The sequence below is a fragment of the Dendropsophus ebraccatus genome, chromosome 12 (assembly GCF_027789765.1).
Source record: "Dendropsophus ebraccatus isolate aDenEbr1 chromosome 12, aDenEbr1.pat, whole genome shotgun sequence".
NCBI classification, from domain to species: domain Eukaryota; kingdom Metazoa; phylum Chordata; class Amphibia; order Anura; family Hylidae; genus Dendropsophus; species Dendropsophus ebraccatus.
Genome location: NC_091465.1, coordinates 21,512,484 through 21,535,496, shown reverse-complemented (window position 1 = coordinate 21,535,496; position 23,013 = coordinate 21,512,484). Strand labels below are relative to the sequence as shown.

General features: G+C 40.4%; 3 protein-coding genes across 3 annotated transcripts; all 3 read left to right on the top strand.

Annotated features, from left to right (window-relative positions):
* Positions 1-939, top strand: LOC138768639 (olfactory receptor 5AR1-like). Its single transcript, XM_069946591.1, has one exon. It carries the CDS (start codon positions 1-3, stop codon positions 937-939), a length of 939 nt encoding a protein of 312 aa, XP_069802692.1.
* Positions 940-7,895: 6,956 nt separating this feature from the next.
* On the top strand, positions 7,896-9,411 carry LOC138768638 (olfactory receptor 5AR1-like). The gene is made up of 2 exons (XM_069946590.1): positions 7,896-7,926; positions 8,456-9,411. The coding sequence occupies exons 1-2, from the start codon at positions 7,896-7,898 to the stop codon at positions 9,409-9,411; spliced, it is 987 nt and encodes a 328-aa protein (XP_069802691.1).
* Positions 9,412-21,098: 11,687 nt separating this feature from the next.
* Positions 21,099-22,055, top strand: LOC138768637 (olfactory receptor 5AR1-like). Its single transcript, XM_069946589.1, has one exon. The coding sequence runs from the start codon at positions 21,099-21,101 to the stop codon at positions 22,053-22,055; it is 957 nt and encodes a 318-aa protein (XP_069802690.1).
* Positions 22,056-23,013: the final 958 nt, after the last annotated feature.

Sequence of the window (23,013 nt, the reverse complement as noted above, 5' to 3'; positions counted from 1 at the left end):
ATGAACTTGGAAAACTGTACGACACCAACAACATTCAACCTGGTAGGACTTTCTGATATCCCAAGTGTTCAAATTATACTTTTTGCCATGTTTCTGCTTATTTACGTCATTGCTATTGTGGGAAATTTGTCCATTATTTTGGCCTACAGGTATAGCTCAAATCTACACACTCCCATGTATTTCTTCCTTGCCAACTTTTCTTTTCTTGATATTTGTTACATTTCCACCACAGTTCCCAACATGTTGTCAAACTTTCTATCGGAACACAAGACAATCACTTTCTATGGTTGTGTTGTACAGTTGTTCTTTCTTATGTTACTGGGCAGTACGGAGTGTTATATTCTGGCGGCAATGGCATATGATCGCTATAATGCTATCTGTCAACCACTTCTATACACCAATATCATGAATAAAGAATCCTGTGAGAAGTATATTATGGGGTCATGGTTTATTGGTATAGTAAACTCTATCATACACACTACCCTAACATTTACTTTACCTTTTTGTGGTTCCAATATGATCAATTATTTCTTCTGTGATATCCCTCCCTTACTTAGTTTAGTGTATACCGAAACCTGGATCAACGAACTTACAACTTTTGTTATTGGTGGTTTTGTTACTATGGGGTCTCTACTGTTAATCATGATCTCTTACGCCAATATTATCTTCACCATATTAAAAATCCATTCCAGTTCTGGGCGTAGGAAAGCCTCTTCTACTTGTGTATCACACTTTACCGTGGTGACAATTTTTTATGGGTCTGGATTTTTTGTATACCTAAAACCCAGATCAAATTATATCATGGAGTATGACCGATTGATTGCCATCATGTATACAGTGATCACACCCCTTTTAAACCCTTTTATATACAGTCTAAGGAATAGTGATGTGAAGGATGCTGCCAGAAAGATCATTTATGATCTTTCACACACACTCTAATTTCCAGCTACCAATGGCTTAAAGAGAATCTGTCAGCTGTAATTGGACTCTGTTAGCTGTTGGATCAGGAATACACATGGTACCATGTATTTCCTTGACCTTACAGCAATCTAACAGTGTCATCAGTTTGGAACTTGAATTGCAGCTGATAGAGTCACACTGTGGATGGGGTATAAAAAGCTGTGGAGGCTCCAATGTGGGCAGAATCCTCTGTACCCATGTATGGGGACGTCTGTTACTGTGTCGTTCTCCCAGGGGGTTTCTGTCTTCGCCGGTTGGCCTTCACAGCTGTTGATTCTAGGTAGATCAAGATTAAGCTTCTGTTGATGAAGTTTTTTAAGTTTACGAATATATTTTTGTATACGTAATAGCGTACTATTTCTTATTACTAATTTGTTAATATGTTACCCTCTTTTAAATAAAATTGTAATGTGTCTCTTTAAAGCCTTCTTTTAATATATATCTTGCCTTGTTTTGTAAAACTTGCATAAACAGAGGCTCACATCAAAAATCGGTCCGCAACCAATAGCCTGCTCATCATGTCTGGGTAATAAGTAGTGACCCTCTCCCAAAGTAAAGATGTGCCATAGTATTCTGATTCTGATCTGTGTATGTCCTATACACATTTCCCAGAATCCAATTCTCCCTTCTACTCTGTACTGTATCAACTCTCCTGTTTTTGACCTGGATTGCTGACTACCATGACCTGCCTGTCTGTTATCGAAAAGCCTTTGGCCAAGCTTTCTAGGGTTCCTTTAGTTTTCTCAGTAACAGATTTTAGCTTTCACCAAGGATTTTCTTTAAGACTAAGACCAGGACACATTGATGGCCAGTATAAAACAGTTATTTTTTTTCCCCCATCTTAACCATTCTTGTGTACTTTTGGATGTGTGTTTTGGGTGTTTACTCTGCTGTCAATCAAACCCTTTGTTTCCTCTAACATTGTTTGTGGAGAGCGAGGGCCACTAACAGAATCATGCACAATGTGCCAAACAAACATCCTTTACATTGAACAATGTACTGAGATCAATGTTTTAATCGAAGTCCATATAAACTCTTTAACACCCTGCGTGCCAACCTCTGTGGCCTTGGTATATTGTAGTTCCCACTTCCTTCATGTTGGGAGCTCTGCATGAATGTATGATTGAGTTCCTCTTCTGTCACGGTTTGACTTGGGAAATCCATATGATAGGCTTTCTCTTCTGTCAAGGGTTGCCTTGGGAAATCGCTATATAAGATCAGTACTCATTTACAAGAAGTATATGGAAAATAAAGCGCATTTCTTTTTCGGATGATATACAGTAATGGACCAAACATAAGGGCCCTATTACACGGGACAATTATCATGCAGAAAATCATTTTATCGTTCAAATTTAAACAATAATTGTTCTTTGTAATTGCAGGTGATTGAAAAATCGTTTGTGTGTCATTGAGCGTTGATTTAGAGCTGACCCTACAATCATCGTTAATCATTCGCTAATTGTTGGCTGCATTTGTTCGCTGTAATTGTGCATTCATTCACTAATCGTTCAGTATAATTCCAAACTGTTCCTTCTTTTGCTGGGCGTGTATCCTTGGTTGGACAAGGTGATCCTAGCACTGCATGCTAATGGTGGTTGCTGACTTGGAACTCTCTCACACAAAGTCTCTCTCTCTAGTGACTGTAACTAGAAGACCCTCCTACCAGGAAAAAACTCCTTTTATAGGGGAAAACTAAGTCTCCCAGTGATTGGTGGGGCTATGTGTGCAAAAGAGATAAAGAAAGAGAGAGGACAGAAAAAGGAGGAAAACTAGCCTGCACCTGTGATATGGCATAAGAACAACATGAGACAAGAACAGTTAACCCAGTACATTTTTCAGCTGTACATCACAATAGGCATACAGAAAACATAGTAGTGAAACCTAGTGAGGAAAACACAGAATACACCATATCCCACTTTGAGGACCTGAAACGAGTTACTTTGTTCAGGTGCAAAACAAACTTAGTGGCACACCTGTGCTGGGACTCTATATACTCCCCCACTCGAAATAAGACGTCCATGGCATAGCACCTTCGGGAAAGTCAAAAGAAAAGGTGAACACAGCATGGGTTACCTAGATAGGCAGTTTGCAATAAATACACATACAGATTATGAAAGTGTAAAACAATGCAAAATCTTTTAATGCGCGGAAGGCAATAATTAATCGTCCATAGTGCATAAACTCTCTGGAAATGGAACTTTGGTGTAACATATATATATATATATATATATATATATATGTGTGTGTGTGTGTGTGTGTGCGAAAGTCCATCAGTCCATAGCTTGTAATGCATCCCTAAGTAACTATTTAATTAACGGATCAAGGCTTACTAACAGTGCAAAGTAAAGTTGGAATTGAAATCAAGAGTCCAATTCCCAATAACTGGGCTTCTTGGCGGACAGTAGGGAACCTTTTCTGGCTCATGGATAGCAGCAGCACCATATGGAAATGGGATAGGTTCTGCAAAGAGGAGTGTGTCTCCAATGGAGGGAAGCTGGTGAGGTTCAAGAGCTGCAGGATGATGCTCTGCAGTTACCACTTGAGCATACAACTCTTCAAAGCAGCACTGCCGGTTATGGTGTATATTAACTGGAACTCTTCCAGTATTCTTAACTTTGTACTCGTCAACAGCTGCATAGGGAATAGCCGTTATCACTAGAGATTATCGAACATCGGAAAATCTTAGGTTCAATCTAACTCGGTAATAGGCTGTATCCCTGTTTTCCAGGCAGTACTCGGGCTTGCTCAACCTTCCCCATGGAATAGGAAGGCATCGGAAATCAAATAAAGAAGGTTCGAGTTCAATCGAACCTAAGATTTCCCGATGTTCAATCATCTCTAATTATCACATAGAGCTCTTTTTCTCACAGAGGTCCAGTTTCCCTGACCTATTATAATTTCTCAGCCAGATATGATCTCCAATCTTTAAGGGCTGAGCGTTGGCACGCCTGTGGTATTCCTCCTCTTGTCATTGGTGAGCTTCTTTTATTCTACAATCTCTTGTGCCTGTTGGATCCTCCTCTGATGTTTATGTACCCAGTGGGTTTGAGGCAGGGGGTTTAGTTAATCGTACACCTGTATTACCAAGGCACGGTCCATAGGCAGTTGGCTTTGTCGCCCAGATATCAGATAGAACAGTGAATAGCCAGTGGAGCGGTGAGTAGTGTTGTTGTAGATCTCAACAAGCTCTCCAAGAAGTTCAGGCCATTTACCTGGTTGCGAGACAGAGGCAGTTCTCAGCAAGTTGAAGACGACTTGATTTATTTTTCCACACAGGCCGTTCCCTTGTGGATGGTATGTTGTGGTTCTGAGTTTCCTACAATCATCGAACTGGCAGAGTTCTTGAAAGAGTTGTGACTCAAAGGCTGGGCCTTGGTCAGAGAGGACTGCTTCAGGTAAACCGTAGTATTTCACATAGTGGTGATAGAACATCAGGGCGGTTGTTTTTGCCATCAGGTCTCTCACAGGCACAACAATGATCCACTTGCTGTAGTGGTCTACCAAAGTCAGTTAATAACTGTAGCTAGATCTGGATTGAGCCAGTTCCTTGTGGTCTAGCGCCACAATCTCATTTGGCCTGAATGTGCAGATCAGGGCAATCAGGGCAATTCTGACACCAACTCTAAAAGTCTGCTTTCATTCGGATACAATTTCCTCTGCGGTACTTGATAGTTAATTGGTAGTTCGCCAGTTGAGAAGCCCATTTTCCTTAAGGGCACCAAGTCTAGCGATATTCAGATGTGTTAGAGGGTTGTTGTCTGTAAAGACAGAGAACCTGGAAGCTGTTAGGTAGTCCTTCAACTTCTCCATCCCAGCCAAGACTAACGCCAGGAACTCGAGATTAAAGGAGCTGTAGTTCTGGTTGTTCTTCTTGCTCTCCCGAAGGCTTCTACTGGCGTAGGCAATGACTCACTCCTTGTTCTCTTGTTCAGCTCCACCAAAGGCGTAGCATTGATAAGTGTTATCGCCGTTCTGCACATAGAGTCTGTGGCAGACTCTACAAATAAAGCGCAGATCAGACTGCATGGTGAAAGGAACTAAGGGGGTCCCGATTGGTGGAGATTCCAGCATGATCGCTGCAGCCTGTCATTAATGGTGAGTGCTTAGCTGTTGATTGCAGCTTGCCCTCACTTGCTATGAAGAGCTCTTCATAGCACATGAGACACCCAGGGTGTATGTTGAAAGACTAACAGCTAGGATAACAAGGATCTGCTGCCGTCGTTCTGTGTATCAGGAGCGGTGGCAGCAGACCACCGCAATCTTCTATGGGCCCCTCCCGCAGCTCCTCGCGGCCCCAGCACGTACCTGCTTGCTGTTGGTACGTGTAGTAGCGCCGGCAGTGAGCGGGGGAACAAGGAACAAGGGAGCACTGACCTGACAGGTCAACGCTCGCTTACTCCCACTGATCGCCCCATGTAATGCTACTCCTGGAGAGGGGGGGTGGTGATAAGGGGCTTGATAATCACACCACTGAATATGTTTCTTGCCCTAATTACACCCACTGATCTTGATATTTAACCTCAATTTGGCAACAAAGTTTCTCTATCTAACTTTTTGGGGGAAAAGGAGAAATAGTTGACCAAATAATAAAAATAAAACTTTATCTAGCTGACAGAATAAACACCCATACTACATAATGATATTAAAAAACTCACATGACCTGTTGCTAAATCAAAGAGCCTCATGTAAAGGCCAAAGCAAGGCATATAGGCAGTGATGACTTCATGACAGTATAAGTTGTAGCAAATCTCAAACAATTCCCTTTACGTCTAATAACATAGTTATTTTGTATAGTTTTGTTCATTAGGGTAATGAGCTCTGGTGGATTTCATTAAATTTTTTACACTGAATATATCCTCTGTTAGTTCTTGATACAAGATCCCCAGTGACCCCTTACAAGTATATCAATACAACCTTTGTCTGACAATAGACACAAGTATTTTTCGTGTGGCAGAAATCTATGCGTGTTTAGTTTTCATTTTTAATCTACATTTTCTTCTCTGAAGACGAACATCTGAGGAAAACCACATAGTTATTATATATATAAATCTATTGGAAATGCCTTTTACTCTTCAGCTACTAAAATGTTTCCCAAAAGTTAGTAATAAAATGTTGAACATTTTGTGAGAACATCATGAAAATTGTGTGATGTTGGATTTTATCTGTTCACTGATTTACATAGGAGAACGTTACATTTATAGGATTTTTTTTGGGTTATTGTCACGTACATTTTTTTACCTGTCCTCAGATATGGTTTTGTTTAATGTTTTCAAATGTTTATTTTTTATTCATTTATGATTTTTGTTTGTATGGATTTTTTTTCTACATTTTATTTCAGGGGTGGACTGTGAGTGATCTAAACCTAGTGTTCACACAGTGTGTTTCTGCCATATTTTTGCTAAAAAAAAAAAAAAATCACAAAGGAAAAAAATGCTATTTTCAGCTATGTTCACACAACATTTTTTTAATGAAAAATAATGGACGTTATTTTACAATGACAGCAGTCAATAATGATCATAACCATTATATAAGGCCAATATTTTAATAAAAAAAATGTTGAGTGAATATAGCCTTATAGCGATTATTCAATTATTTCAGAAAAATCTGGCAACACAGAAAAAAAAACAGTGTTAACACAGCATTATACTTTTTATGGCTATGTTCTCAATTTGGAGAAGGCAGCCTTCTCATAACATAGATGGCTGGTAATAAAGATCATGATCATTATTAGTGGCCGTCTATTTAACAAGACGGCCACATTTACCTGTTATGTCCCCCAAGTGAGAGATTTATCAAACTGGTGTAAAGTAGAATTGTCTTAGTTGCCCCTAGCAACCAGTCAGATTCCACTTTTCATTCCTCACAGATTCTTTGAAAAACAAAAGATGGAATCTGATTGGTTGCTAGAGGCAACTAAGACAATTCTACTTTACACCAGTTTGATAAATCTCCCCCATAGTCCTTCAAAGTTAGACCCTTCTGTGAATCATTCTGCGGTTGGTGAGGATCCCTAGATAGTTCATCCAGACCTGACTATGTAGTGTTATCAAGTTGTTTTAGGATGTTGTCAGTGATGCAGTTTATACTATTTACTTATTATACTGAAAATAATGACTTTCAATTATCCAAAATGTAGACTTAAAAAAAAAAAAAAAAAAAGTAACAAAGTTAAACAAAAGACAAACTTGCCTTTAGCATTTCAAATGGTGTCCAACAGCACCTAAAGAGCCAATGTGGCAGCAATGTCTATGATGCATGCTGGGGGCCAACAATGCCACGGTAGTTGACCAGTATACCCAAAGTCCAAAAAAGTCTAACAGCATCAACTAGTGGTAACAAATATTCACTAGTTTCCTGTGCACAAGTATAACACATGATGTTTCAACCTCACGGGTCTTTATCAAGTGTACATTCAATAAAGACATGTGAGGTCAAGAAGTCATGTGTTATACTCGGTGAGGTAAGGCTATGTTCAGACTACGTAAAAGTACGGCTGTTGTTGCCATCAGCAACAACGGCCGTACTTTGCACGTTGTGGAACAATACCTATTGTTCTATGGGATCCCGACTAGAGCATATACACATCGTATACACTCCCGTGCGGCGCCGCAAAGAACTGACATGTCAGTTTTCTGCGGCCACAATTCAGTGAATTGCGGCCGTAGGAAACCCTTTCAGTTCACACAATAAAGTGTGCAGCTCCGGACGCTTGCTTCATTGTGTCCTAACGGGGGTTCTGATGCGGGCACGCGCTGATGCGCCCGCATCAGAACACTACGGCCATAAAGATCATCTGGCCGGTACTGCAGTACCAGCCGGGATGATCTTTTCAGAGACTGCCCGTTCCGTGACCCTGCCGGGTCACAGAACGGCTGGGCTCTTACATAGTGTGAACATAGCCTAAACTTGTAAAGTTTTTTTTTTACTACCACCCAATGCTGTTGGATTTCTTGGACTTTGCCCATGGTATTTTTGAGCCTTCAATATTTGGATGCCAGGTGGAGCAAAATTTAGTTTAGCTTTCTTATTCAAAAAGAGCAGTGGTGGGGTTCTCCTGCTACATTTAGTTTCCTAACAGATAGAAGGGTTTTTAAGAAGGGGCAAAAAAGAATGAAAAGCTCCCGCAATATTCTGAAAGTTTTTATTGCAATATTAGGCTATGTTCTCTTTTTTTTTTCCGGTTTCACAGCCATTTTTTGGGCTGGCAATTTTGGCACCAAAAACATCCATCTTATGCAAATTACATCCATAATTTGCATAAAATGGACACGTTTGGGGGCCAAAATGGCAGCCGTCCGAAAAAACACGTTGTGTGGCCATAGCCTAAAAATGGAATAAAAGCAAAGTATCAATTTAATTTTTTATTAGGAAAGTTTTTGTGTATTCTACATTTAGTGTTCATTTACTTTAGCTATTCTTCCCATCGAAACATCCAGAAATGTATTATAACTTCTTCCTATTTTATATTACTTTATTTCTCAATTTCTTTCTACAGAAATAGGAGATGATACGAAAGGCAAAAACATCACCAGAATCAATGAATTTGTTCTGGTCGGCCTCTCAAATGTTTCTGAGATACAGTATTTACTCTTTGTATTGTTTTTATGTATCTACCTTACAACTGTCTTGGCCAATTTGTCTATTATTTTTGTGGTTCGATTTAGCCCCAGTCTACAGACACCTATGTATTTTTTTCTCGCCAATTTCTCCTTTTTGGAAATATGTTACGTCACTGCCACTGTTCCCAAGATGCTCTCAAACTTTTTAACTACTCATAAAACCATCACTTTTTATGGGTGTGTTATGCAAATGTACTGGTTTCTTCTTTTTGGGGGAACAGAGTGTTATATGCTTGCAGCTATGGCCTATGACCGTTATAATGCCATATGCAAGCCCCTTCAATATGGTATTATTCTCAGCAAGAAGGTTTGTATTCAACTCGTATCAGGCTCCTATCTTATTGCGGCAGTCAATGCTCTGATACACACTGTCCTTACATTTACCTTGCCTTTTTGCGTGAATATAATTGATCATTTTTTCTGTGATATCCCTCCTTTACTGAAACTGTCATGTTCCGATACGTGGTTCAATGAACTTGTAATTTTTTTGATCAGTGGGTCGGTTATTGTAGGGTCCTTTATACTGACCATGATCTCATATGCAAAGATAATATCAACCATTGTCAATATGAAGTCAAACACAAGCAGGCAGAAGGCTTTCTCTACCTGTGTGTCCCACTTCACCGTTGTAATCATATTTTTTGGTTCTGGAATTTTTATGTATTTTAGACCAAAATCCAGCTACTCGATGGATGAGGACAGGTTGATCGCTGTGATGTATACTATCATTGCACCAATGCTAAATCCATTCATATACACATTTAGGAATGGAAATGTAAAGGTTGCTGTGAAGAGACTGATGCATCAAATGGCCATTACTCAAAAATTCTGAATGAACTTTCTGCAGGTATGTTTTTGGGTATATTTACTTGATAGCTGTTTACATGATAGCTTTATCATTTACATGATAGATTTCTTCAGCATCTGAGGGAGGGTGGCAACTAAAGAATTTTGCATTGAAATTATTTAAATTTTGTATTCAATAATAGAACTCAACATGGATTGGTTATAGTAGGAATAATACCCTACATAAAGTATTCAAATGGAAATCTACAGGGTGAAAGTATGCATACATAGAACTCTACATGAAAAAAGATATGCATACAGGCATGCCTCTTAGTGAATCCAGCCTGACCTGCGCCTGTCGTTCAGCGGGCACAGAAATCTACATCTGCGAGCAGGCATAATTCTTGGTATATCTAGCGTGTGGACTCCTCCTCATCTTGACAATCACCCTCCCAGTGGTTGAACAGGGGATATAGCAGGCATACACCAGGGAGAAGGGGTGAATCTGGGCCTCTTCTTGGTGTACGCAAGTGGTGCAGCATTCAAAAATGTCCTACTCAATGTTGAATATTAACCTGTTGAAAGAACTATGGCTGCAATCTGTTGCCATGCTGAGTTTGTAACTGAGTATGTAAGTACAGCAGGCACAGAAATCTACACCTACACCTGTGAGCAGGTGTAAATCATGGTAAATCTTGTGTGTGGCCTCCTCCCCATCTTGACGACCACCCTCCCAGTGGGCAAGCAGGGGATATGGCAGGCATATGGCGGGGAGAAGGGGCAAATCTGAGCCTCTCCCTGGTGTACGCCAGTGGCCGAGCACTCATTAGTTTTCCCCTCAGTGTTGAATATTAACCTGTTGAAAGAACTATGGCCAAAACCTCTAGCCATGCTGAGTTTGTAACTGAGTATGTATCCAAGATTCTTTGCTGTTTGTAAACACCAAGCCCACCGGCCTCCTGTGCTGTAATGGTGGGATTGGTCAGCAGAACAGTGGGTAATTCCAACACCAATGTTTATGGCCTATTCAGAGGATATGCCGAAACATCTGGTAGAAGAAGACTCACTTCTGGGAACTACCCTTTGGTTAGCCAGCAGTAACAGTATCAGGAAGCTGAAAACAGAGGTTAATGTGAATTGCTAAAACAACCCAACTATGCTTTATTTTCATTACCTAAATTGTAAATTCTATTAAAAGTCATGGAAGCTACATATTGGGATATATTTTATATTTTGGGGGTCTGGTTCTTATTCATTAAAAAGTATAAATGATGGGTACAAAGGGTGAGGGTTTATTTTCCTTTTTTTACTGTTCGGGGATTTAGAATTTTATTTCATATTGCTTATTTTATGGGGAATGGTGGGTAATCATGTGGTTAGGTGTTCATACTGCAGGGTATGTATTTGTCAAGGTTGTTTGGTGGGCAGTGAGATGTGTAGTCAAGAGGGAAAGAAGCCTTAGGATTAGAGATGAGCGAATAGTGAAATATTCGATTCGATTGGATTCGATTTGAATAGTTCCCAATTTTCGACCAAATATTGAATCCCATTATAGTCTATGGGAGAAAAATCCTTGGGACCTGGAAATCAAGATTCGACGAATCGGAGGTCACCAAGTCTATCTTTAGAAAGTGATGCAAACACCTCTGGATGCATCTGGGAAAGCAGGGAAGCAGTATTACAGGGATTGGTATTAGTGGCAATTAGCAATTGCCGGTAATAATGCCGATTCCTGTAATAGTTAATATTTAATTAATAAAACAAAGTTTCGTTCTAAAAAAGTTATTTTAGTTGTTCAATAGCTTAACTAAAACGAATCCATGCTTTTGCAATTAAATATACTGTTAATAAAAAAAGAAATATATAAATAAATGTGTATATTTATTTATAGTATATTTAATTGCAAAAGTATGTATTCATTTTAATTAAGCTATTGAACAACAAAAATAACTTTATTAGAACGAAAATGTGTTTTATTAATTAAATATTAACTACTACAGGAAGCTGTATTATTGCCGGCAATACCTATTGCTGGTAATACAGCTCAATGTACTAATTAATACTTTAATTAGAACAGCAAATGTTTCTTCTAATGATGCTATTTTTTTTTATCACAATAGCAACATTAGAAGAAACATTTTGATTTATATGTGCGCTCAGCTGATTGGCTGAGTGGACATATAAAGAGACGGTCCCGCCACACTAAGCTCAGTGTGCCGGGGACCGGCGAAGAGAGAAGATAGAAGAAAGAAGAGAGAAGATAGAACATATCAGAGGGTGAGTAGAAAGCTCCCTCCCCCCTGCACTACACCCATCCTAGCAATGAAGGGTCACTTAACTCCTTCCTTGCTGGTATGGGTGCAGTCTGACATCAGTCTGGCCCCCAAGGGGTTAAGTGGGGACCCTTACTTAACCCCCTGGGGGCAAGATTGTTCAGTATGGCACCCAAAGGGTTAAGGGGGATGCAATGCAACCTCCCTTAACCCCTTGGGTGCCACACTGTGAGCAGCGATCTGTAAAGATGCTGCATACTGTAAGGTGCACAACACCACTCACAATGATGGGTGTTGTGCTCCTGTTTGTGTGTTTTTTTGTGTGTTTCTCCCTTTTTGTTTTTCAGATATCGGTATCCTGTGGATTCGGTGAACTACATCCATGACCAGCGTTTTTTTTTTTTTGTTTTTTTTTATAAAATGGTCAACAAGGGGTGTGGGGGTGTTTTTATTTGAATAAAAAATATTTTTCACTTGTGTTGTGTCTTTATTTCTTTACTATATAGACTTAGTAGTGGAAGCCGTCTAATAGACGGAATCCATTACTAAGTCAGGGCTTAGTGTTAGCCGGTATAAAATGGCTAACACTAACCCCCCCCATTATTACCCCAGTACCCAATGCCACCAGGGATACTGGGAAGAGCCGGGTGCCAGTGGTACCGGAGCGTCAAAATTAGCGCTCCTGGACTTGGCGGCAGCAGGCTGATAATATTAAGGCTGGGGAGGGCCAAAAACAATGACCCTTCCTACCCTGGTGTTACTAGGCTGCTGTTGCTTAGTTTTTAACCCAGCTGGTTATGAAAATAGGGGGAACCCTATGCATTTTTTTTTAATTATTTAAAAAAAAAAAAAAAAAAAGTGTAAGGTTCCCCCTGTTTTCATTACGAGCCGGGTTAAAAACCAAGCAACGGCAGCCTAGTAACACCAGGTGGGAAGGGCCATTGTTTTTGGCTCTCCCCAGCCTTAATATTACCAGCCTGCTGTCGCCAAGGCCAGGAGTGCCAATTATGACGTTCCGGGACCACTGGCACCCGGCCTTTCCCAGTACCCCTGGTTGCATTGGGTACTAGGGTAATGATGGGAGGGGTTAGTGTTAGCCATTTTAAACCGCCTAACACTAATCCCTGACTTAGTAATGGATTCCGTCTATTAGACGGCTTCCACTACTAAGTCTATATAGTAAAGAAATAAAGACACGGCACAAGTGAAAAATATTTTTATTCAAATAAAAACACCTCCACACCCCTTGTTGACCATTTTATAAAAAAAAAATCCCAACAACCGCTGGTCATGGATGTAGTCCACCGAATCCGCCGTAATCTACAGGATTCCGATATCTGAAAAACAAAAGAGAAAGACACAAAAAAACACACAAACAGGAGCACAACACCCATCATTGTGAGCGGTGTTGTGCACCCTACAGTATGCAGCATCTTTACAGATCGCTGCTTACAGTGTGGCACCCAAGGGGTTAAGAGAGGATGCATTGCATCCCCCTTAACCCTTTGGGTGCCATACTGAATAATCTTGCCCCCAGGGGGTTAAGTAAGGGTCCCCACTTAACCCCTTGGGACCAGACTGATGTCAGTGACCCCCCTTCCTTGCTGGGATGGGTGTAGTGCAGGGGGGGGGGGGGAGAGCTTTATACTCACCCTCCGATGTCTTCTATCTTTTATCTCCTCTGTTCTTTCTTCTATCTTCTCTCTTCTCTCTTCACCGCTTCCCGTACACTGAGCTTAGTGTGACGGGACCGGCTCTTTATATGTCTGCTCAGCCAATCAGCTGAGCGGACATATAAATCAAAATGTTTCTTCTAATGTTGCTACTGTGATAAAAAAAATAGCATCATTAGAAGAAAAATTTGCTGTCTTAATTAAAGTATTAATTAGTACATTGAGCTCTATTACCGGCAATAGGTATTGCCGGCAATAATACAGCTTCCTGTAGTAGTTAATATTTAATTAATAAAACACATTTTCACTCTAATAAAGTTATTTTTGTTGTTCAATAGCCTAATTGAAACGAATACATACTTTTGCAATTAAATATACTGTAAATATATATATATATAATTTAATTTATATATTTATTTTTTTATTAACAGTATATTTAATTGCAAAATCATAGATTCGTTTTAATTAAGCTATTGAACAACGAAAATAACTTTTTTTAAGAACGGAAATGTGTTTTATTAATTAAATATTAAAGGGAACCTGTCACCCCCTGTGCCGGAGTGACAGGCTCCCGACCCCCCGTTACAACCCCCCCTATACTCACCTCATTGTGCCGGGTCCCGCTCCTGCAACCCGGCGCGCGCGGCTGAGAGATGAGTCCAACACCCATAGAGAATGGTAGGAGAGTCCAGCGCTCCGTCATTCTTTATGAGCGTTGGACTCATCTCTCAGCGATCTCCGTGACCCGACCATCTTCAGAAGCGGGACCCGACGCGATGAGGTGAGTATAGGGGGTTCTAACGGGGGGTCAGGAGCCTGTCACCCCGTCACCGGGGGGGACAGGTTCCCTTTAACTATTACAGGAATCTGCATTATTGCCGGCAATTGCTAATTGCCGGTAATACTGCTTCCCTGCTTTCCCAAGGAGCATAAACTTTATTAAAACAGCTGTTTTAGTAAAGTTAATTTAGATTCAAATATTTGATCACATAGTCGATCGAACTCGAATCTTTCGAATAGTGCATTATTCGATTGAAAAGCTATTCGATCGAATACTAATTCGCTCATCTCTACTTAAGATACGATAACCTAGGCTCAATCCAATATACAGAAGTCAGGAGGAGGAATCTATACACATTTGATGGTTGGATTGTCCTGGCAGATTGAAAAGTAACAGATTTGGTCTACAATAGGGATGAGCGAATAGTGAGATATTCGCATATTCGATATTCGTACGAATATCCAGCGAATATTTGAATATTCGATCGAATATTATATCCCATTAAAGTCTATGGGAACAATTATCCGATTAGTGAAAAACATCTATTCGACCATTTCGAGGGCAAAACCGGAAGCTGGGGGATTTGAACGCTTATCGAATATTTATCGAATATTCGCGGGATATACGTACGAATATCGAATATTCGAATATCTCACTATCTGATCGAACATCTATTCGATCAAACAGTATTCGCTCATCACTAATCTACAACAATGTGTACTGTGTTACTGTAATTTGTAACAAAATTTGACATGGCATCAGACACTCCTGAGACATGCTGTGATCCTCAGATACAACCAGGTTGAGTTTCCTTCTTGACTGTCAAGAAGATCTGACTGATTTGCTTCATGGAGTGAACAAGATGAATTTGATAGACAACCAAATAAAGTTGCGTGCCGCCATGCATTCCCTCCAGCTGTTCGGGATTGGTTCCAGGAGTGAGACCTTGCGCCATCAGTAACTTTTGGCATGACATGTCAAATGTTACCACAAAATACAGTTGTGCTTTAAAGGGGTACTCTGGAAGCTGATAAGTAGTGGAAGACGTGAGATAACTTACTGACACAAGTTGATTTGAACTTTTTTTTCTTCAGAGTACCCCTTTAAAGATCCCATACCACATTCAGAGAAACTGTAGTTTACTACTCATGTTACAGGAGTTGTGCCACAATTACAAATTATCACCTATCCTCTTGAGAACAAGGACCCCAGTCTCCCATCAGAATGGAATGTCCAGATGTGCTCTTTTCATTCTCTATCGTTGCTGCCAGAGATAGCCGAGTACAGCATTCTATTTCCAAAGTTTCTATAGAGAATGACTAGATCTGTAACCTGTGTATACATCCTGTTGTTTCTGATGGGAAACTCAAAAAGTTGCAGACAGTCCCAACAGTTAAACCCCCATGATCAAGGAGGTATCCCTTGTCCTGAGCATAGGGGATAACCTGTAAAAATGTGGTAACACTTTAAGACCACGTTCACACAATGTATTTTTACACTAACTAATAGCCGTTGTTGCAGGATTGTATACACACTGTCAGGATTTCATGCGGCGGCACAAAAAACTGACATGTCAATTTTGTGCAGCCACTATTCGTTGAATAGTGGCCACACGAAATTGACAGTGCTGACAATGTAAAGTGCGGCTCCAGCCACACTTTACATTGTCTGCAATGGTTAATTGGAATGCAGGCACATTCCAAAGAAATGCAGTACCGACTAGCTTGAACTTCACGGACAGCAGCCTTTCTGTGACCCGGCCGGGTCGCATAACTGCCACTTTCTTACAGCATATGAACGTGGGCTAAGATGTCCATTTTTAGGTTATGTTCAGACATAATATTTCTGTTAGCCATTTTTCAACCAAAATCAGGAGTGGGACTCACAGGGAAAAATTATAATGAAAAGATTTGCCAACTTTCTGTGTTTTTAACTAACTCCTGGTTTTGGTTGGACATAGACTGACCAAAAGACTGATGGAAATACAGTGAGTGAACATAGCCTTACATATGACAATCTTGGCTGGTATTCTAAAAAAGTTGGCAACCCTAATTCCAATTATAGTGTTGTGGATTGAGAGAGCACAAATTGACTTGACACTTTTAATAATAGTAATTTCACTTATGGGGATATTATTCTCATGTAATATAATTAAACCCTAGTGTACAACCAATACATTTCTAGGTTATAGAAAACAGCAGCAAAAACCCTATATATGGAGGATTCAGGGAGCTGCAGGCAGATGAGTTTTCAAAGGAACTTACACCCATGTACCCATATATGTCAGATATATGGTCTGACCTATGACAGGTTTGTGTCCTAACTTTTTACTTGGTGTTATTTATATATATATATATATATATATATATATATATATATATATATATATACATATACATATCTGAGGACTTCATTACACCTTATGGCTATGTTCACACTGTGTACGAATCCGTACGCATTTCGTACGGCGCCGTACATGTGCGGCTGAAACTACGGGCGTGCGAATATTCGATGTGCAGCCGGATGCGTACGCAATGTGTACGCAATGCGAACGTACGCCCGTACTCTACTTACGCTTCCTGAGCCCCCTACGAAGCGATCTGACAGCGGTCTTTTACTTGGAAATCTTCGCCTAGCCCCGGACACCCCACAGAACCTTTTGGATCGGCATAGAAGAGTGGAAAAATTAAGAAATCACCACTTCGTACGGATTCGCGCGATACGCTACCAGCGTAAGTTACAGCCTTCCGGCCGGAAACAATGCTCTGGTTCATTTCTTACGGCGCCGTATACGATTCGGGCGTACATTCGTACGAAGTGCGAACTGTGCGGCCGGGATCGTATACTTTGCATTGTACGCTAACTACATAAGTTTCCGGCCGCATATTCACGGAGCGCACTACGGCCGGAAGCTTACGTAGTGTGAACCTAGCCTATAAAATGATTAAAAATATAATGTTGGCAAAATACTATTAGGGTTGGGGGATTTATGAATGCTATTAATTTTTTTTTTTTTTTTTTTTACCAAATATGTGATTGCTCAAACATGTATGAAAATGTCACACCTGAACCTACACAAAAAACATTCATAAATTCTCCCTTATGTGCTTTGTTGACAATACTATGAGATGAGGTACACGGATACACACATGGAGGATGTGCCCCCCATCTCCAGGAGTTTTGGAAAAAGATACGTTTACAGGAGGGACATGACCCATCAATGACACTCCACACCTACTGTTAACAATAATCTTTTGAGGTCACTATCCAAAAACATTTTAGATAATTATTAACTGTAACCACGAATGTGAAAAATATCTCATCACACCAAGATATCTAATGCTGCGTTTACACGGAACGATTATAACGATCGAATTCGAACGATAACACTGGTCAACAAATTTTCAAAAGTTGTTGGTTCAGAAATAAAATGATCCATTTCTTAATGATTTTTATGTGCTAAATTTAAATATCACAAGGAAAAATGTGAATTGTCTCTAGTTTCTATGATATGGAAGAATCTCATGTTACTGCTTTGTGAATTGTATAGAATACAGTATAATGGCCGACATATTTATTACTTCTGCAATCATAAGGAAGCAAGTTTACTGTTCATAAACTTTTGAAATATATTCATAGGAAACTAAATTCTATCTGAAATCAACTACAATTTACAGGCATATCCAAGAATTTTTACAAATTAATTATGTTTATTGAAGTCTGGAATGTAGCTCCTTATTCAATGGCTTCTCGGTGCATTTACACACGTCTTTTGTATTAATACATGGGATTGTCTCTGATAACTAACTATCCAACAGTAATCTGATTGACTTCCATTATAAAAAAAAAAAAATGGATCGAAACGGATCCGTTTTTTTTAACGGACACAAAAGTAATGTTGACACTACTTTTGTGTCTGTTAAAAAAAACGTATCCATTTTTTTAAATAATGGAAGTCAATGGAAAAGCAGATCAAAACGGATGCACAAAAATGCATCTATTTTTTTATCCGTTTTTCGCATAAAATTGATGAAAAACACAAATAGCAAAAACGCAGTGTGAACCTAGCCTTATACCATAACTATTGGTCATTCTAAGATGATGCAATATACCAGTTGATGATGCAATACTGATGATGCAAAGTTTTCCTAGTATTGTATCACAGGCTGTGAGAAGTAGATAAAGTACAACTATATCTTGAAAATTAGAGCCAATTTCAAAATTTGAACATCATTTTTGATCTCAGCACCCCAAAATTAGTTAAGTTCAACTGTTTTCATGTTGGAACCTTTTTGGCTGTTGACCAGTGTAATCGTACATGTAAACGCAGTGAACGATCAAATGACGAGCGAGAAATTGTGATTTTTCAACAAGTTCTCAAATCGTCGTTGATCGTTCGCAAAAAATTCGCAGATCGTTCCGTGTGGACAGTCGTTTGCCAATTTAACCAATGTGTGAGATAGGCTTCAAGAGATTGCAAAACGAATTTCCGTACAATATATCGTACCGTCTAAATGCTGATCGTTATGCAAAAAAAATTGTTACTCCGACATCGTTAATCGTACGATCGGGCGAATTATGTTCCGTGTAAACGCAGCATAAGCGGTTTCAATAAATACTGCATGTACAGACAATGAGGGCATTAGTAGCAGATTTAAACAAGCATTTTGATCATCCTTAAAAGGTGTAGAGTCATTGGGTGCGATTTATGCCCTAAGCTCAATATAGGACAAAACACCAGTCTGAGATTGAGACCTTATGCACCTATCTAATGGTCCTATTACACAAATTGTTTTTTAACGATTAACGACTAACGATAAACAATGGCAAATGAGATTGTTTATCTTTAACCTGAAATTGTTCACCATATTACACAGGACTATAGTCGTTAGTTGCCCGATCATTTGCTCCATCTGATCCCAGCAAAACAATGAACAATGTGCAATTACACTGAAGGATTAGTGAAAAAAATGCGGAACTTGAGCGAACGAATGTGGAATTACAGCGAACGATTAACAATAATTTTTGGTTCAGATCTAAATCAGTGATGAACGACACACGAACGATTTTTCAATCGTTGCCTGCAATTACACAGAACGATTATCGTTCAAATTCGAACGATATAAAGGTTTTTTTTCGCACAATAATCTTCCCGTTTAATAGGGCCCTAACTCTGATCTTTGCTATAATTGCTAAAATAGTCATTAAAGAGCCCCAAAGCCCTGGTATTGGATCACCTATCGATTGTATGTCAGAAGCACCAAGAAGCAAATGTGCTCCACAAAATTGAAATTCCGTAGCATTTTTATAGTTCCTGTTATTTGTGTTCTCCTGAAATTAGACTTTATCCTGATATTTGTCATTTGGATGTCCTGTTTGATTATACCAGTGCATCATCTCAATGCAGAAATGTGTCTATGATTGGGTAATCTCCGATTCATAGTTCTTATGTTAACCCTGATTCGGATTGTGAAATGAGTTCAATATATAATCTTATTGTGTGCTGTTTCAGGAGTTATGTCTGTATTGTCACCCATGTACTGGTAGGACCTTCAGTAAAAGTTTTGAATACTTAGTCCAGCCATTAAAATCCGGCAGCCGTCAGGGGCAGGGGGGGATTTGATAACAAGTACAAAGTTACCTCTCCCTGTGCTCAAGTTGAGTGACAGGATCGGCCTTGAAAGACATTTTTCTCAGAGTTGTGAAGGCATCATGGGGAAAAGGGCAGCCGGAAGGCTGATGGACTGGCTGCTCATGCAATCAGTGACTGGAGCAGTGTCCCGCCCCAGTCACTGGCTGCCTGAGGATCAAGTCCATCAACTGGGTTGTGGCATATCAGCACTGGAGATCCCAGAGGATGGCAAGTCTGAAGGCTGGTCCCGACGCTCACCGTGGGCACGGAGAGGGGTAAGTTTGTACTTGTCAAAATCCCCCCTGATCCTGTTGGCTGGCGGACTTTAAAAATTGCCAGACTTTTCCTTTAATATAGGAATTATAATAATTATATTATCTACATTCTTAACAAATGTCACAATATCATCTCATGCAAAAAAAGAAAAAACAAAAAGGTAGAATAAAAAGCTAAAAGCAACAAATGAGCTCACCTGATTGTGTTGTGATTTGGTAGCCAAACTCGATGAGTCAGAAATTACGCTGCCATGAGTGGGACTGAAGCACTACTCCGCTCAACAGCTCAGATAGCTTCCAATAGACATACCAAAATCTCCACAAAAACTAAGCCCATCTCACATTAATAGTGCTAATTCCACAGACCATCAGAGTGGATGCTGGATCTTCAAAATCATAAATACACAAATGGACAACACAATGTACCAGTACCTTTCTCTAGTCATGAGCAGAATGTGGATATAACCATACATCTCATAACATGCTGAATTTAGAGATAAAAAAGGAAAAAATCTGTACTTTAAAATTCAATATTGACTGTAACACAAGATCATTCTAACTTAATAGATTTTTTCAGTTTGAAGTCTAATTTCTGAAATCAGCCCAACTGAAGTGGCTTACTCTTAAAGGAGAACTCGGGCCAAATGTAAAAAAAAAACAAGGAGGACATGGGAGTATTGGGAACAGAATAAAGAAGTTATACTCAAACGTCCCTGTGCCCCTGAAGCACCACCGCTAATGGTCAGCCTCTAGTCTCTGGTTTTCTTTGCGTTCCTGGGAAATCACAACCTGGTAGGAACTATCCTCTCAGTAACTGCAGAGGTTTACCGCCTCAGTCACTGATTGCCTGAATGGGCATTTTAAGCCAGGTCATGACTTCTCATGACCGGGGGTGCAGGAGTTGAGTTGGTGACCATGAGCATTGGCGTAGTCAGTATGACTTTTTTATTATGTTCCTACCACCCTCTGCCTTCTCTGTGTTTTTTTTTTTTTTTGGCCGTTGTTTTCCCTGAACTGAGGCTCACATTATGGTCTTTAGGTAATTTCCTTTCTTAGTTTTTTTCTCCCCTTCAACAGATGAATCTCAAATCTTATAGAAATGTTTTTTTCAATAAGCTTGGAAAACTGTACGACACCAGCAGAATTCAATCTGGTAGGACTTTCTGATGTCCCAAGCCTGCAAGTTGTACTTTTTGATATGTTCCTCTTTATTTATGTAATTGCTATTGTGGGAAATGTTTCCATTATTTTCACTTACAGATATAGCTCAAATCTACACACTCCCATGTATTTCTTCCTTGCCAACTTTTCTTTTCTTGATATGTGTTACATTTCCACCACAGTTCCCAACATTTTGGCAAACTTTCTATCGGAACACAAGACAATCTCTTTCTATGGTTGTGTTGTACAGTTGTACTTTCTTATGTTACTAGGCAGTACGGAGTGTTATATTCTGGCGGCAATGGCATATGATCGTTATAATGCTATCTGTCAACCACTTCTATACACCAATATCATGAATAAAGAATCTTGTGTAAAGTATATTTTGGGGTCATGGTTTATTGGTGTAGTAAACTCTATCATACACACTACTCTTACATTTACTTTACCTTTTTGTGGTTCCAATATGATCAATTATTTCTTCTGTGATATCCCTCCTTTACTTAATTTAGCGTATACTGATACCTGGATCAACGAACTTGCAACTTTTGTTATTGGTGGTTTTGTTACTATGGGGTCTCTACTGTTAACCATAATCTCTTACGCCAATATTATCGTCACCATATTAAAAATCCATTCCAGTTCTGGGCGTAGGAAAGCCTTTTCTACTTGTGTATCCCACTTTACAGTGGTGACAATTTTTTATGGGTCTGGAATTTTTATATATCTAAAACCCAGATCAAATTATATCATGGAGTATGACCGATTGGTTGCAATCATGTATACAGTGATCGCACCCCTGTTAAACCCTTTTATATACAGTCTAAGGAATAGAGATGTCAAGGATGCTGCCAGAAAAATTATTTATGAGAAAATGAATAAAGCTAAATATTAAAAAGAATGTATTTATTGTATTGTTATTACCATATTTACCGGCATATAAGGCAACTGGGCGTATAAGATGACCCCTGACTTTTAATCAGATTGTCAGGGATTCGCCTTATATGCCGGAAAAACCCCTGCCTGACCGCAGTCCTAACTTAACTGCAGCTAAACTATTGAAAAAAACAAACAGTTTTTTTCCCGGCCTCCGTGCGTCTTCTTCTCGTTGCCGGCGTGGCCAGTGTGATGTACACTGACTGCGCCGGCGATGCCTGAAACTCTCCCCAGCAGCCGAGCGTATAGACGCTCTGCTGCTCGGGAGAGCTTCGGAAGAATGACAGAGGCTTCGGGTACTTCCGGAGCCTCCTGAAGCTTATGTCATTCTTCCGAAGCTCTCCCGAGCAGCCAAGCATCTCCGATTAGACGCCCGGCTGCTCAGGAGAGCTTCGGGCATCCCTAGCGCAGTCAGTGTATGTCACATTGGCTGTGCACAGGGCCGTCTTACCCATTGGGCATGGGAGGCGGCTGCCCGGGGACCCTTGCGTCCTAGGGGGCCCCTGCCCGCTGTGACAGCGGGCAGGGGCCCCCTAGGACGCAAGGGTCCCCGGGCAGCCGCCTCCCATGCCCAATGGGTAAGACGGCCCTGCGCGCCCCCCCTTCCCCTTCCCCTTCTCTTGCGACCGCAAGCACTTGCTTGCTTGCGGTCGCAAGAGGAAATCCGGCCCCGGCTGATGCGCCGCTCCCTGGGGGATTCTCAGGGAGCGCACGCATCAGGAACCTCAGTGCGCGTCGCTGGGGCTTCCTGTACCGGAAGTCCCGGCCTGGGCGCACACTGAGCTTCCGGATGTGTGCACTCCCTGAGAATCCCCCAGGGAGCGACGCATCAGCCGGGTGCAGAAGAGGAGAGGAAGCAGCGACAAGGGAGCGCTGGTAGGTGAGTTGGGTGTTTGTTTTTTTTTATCTGATGTGCA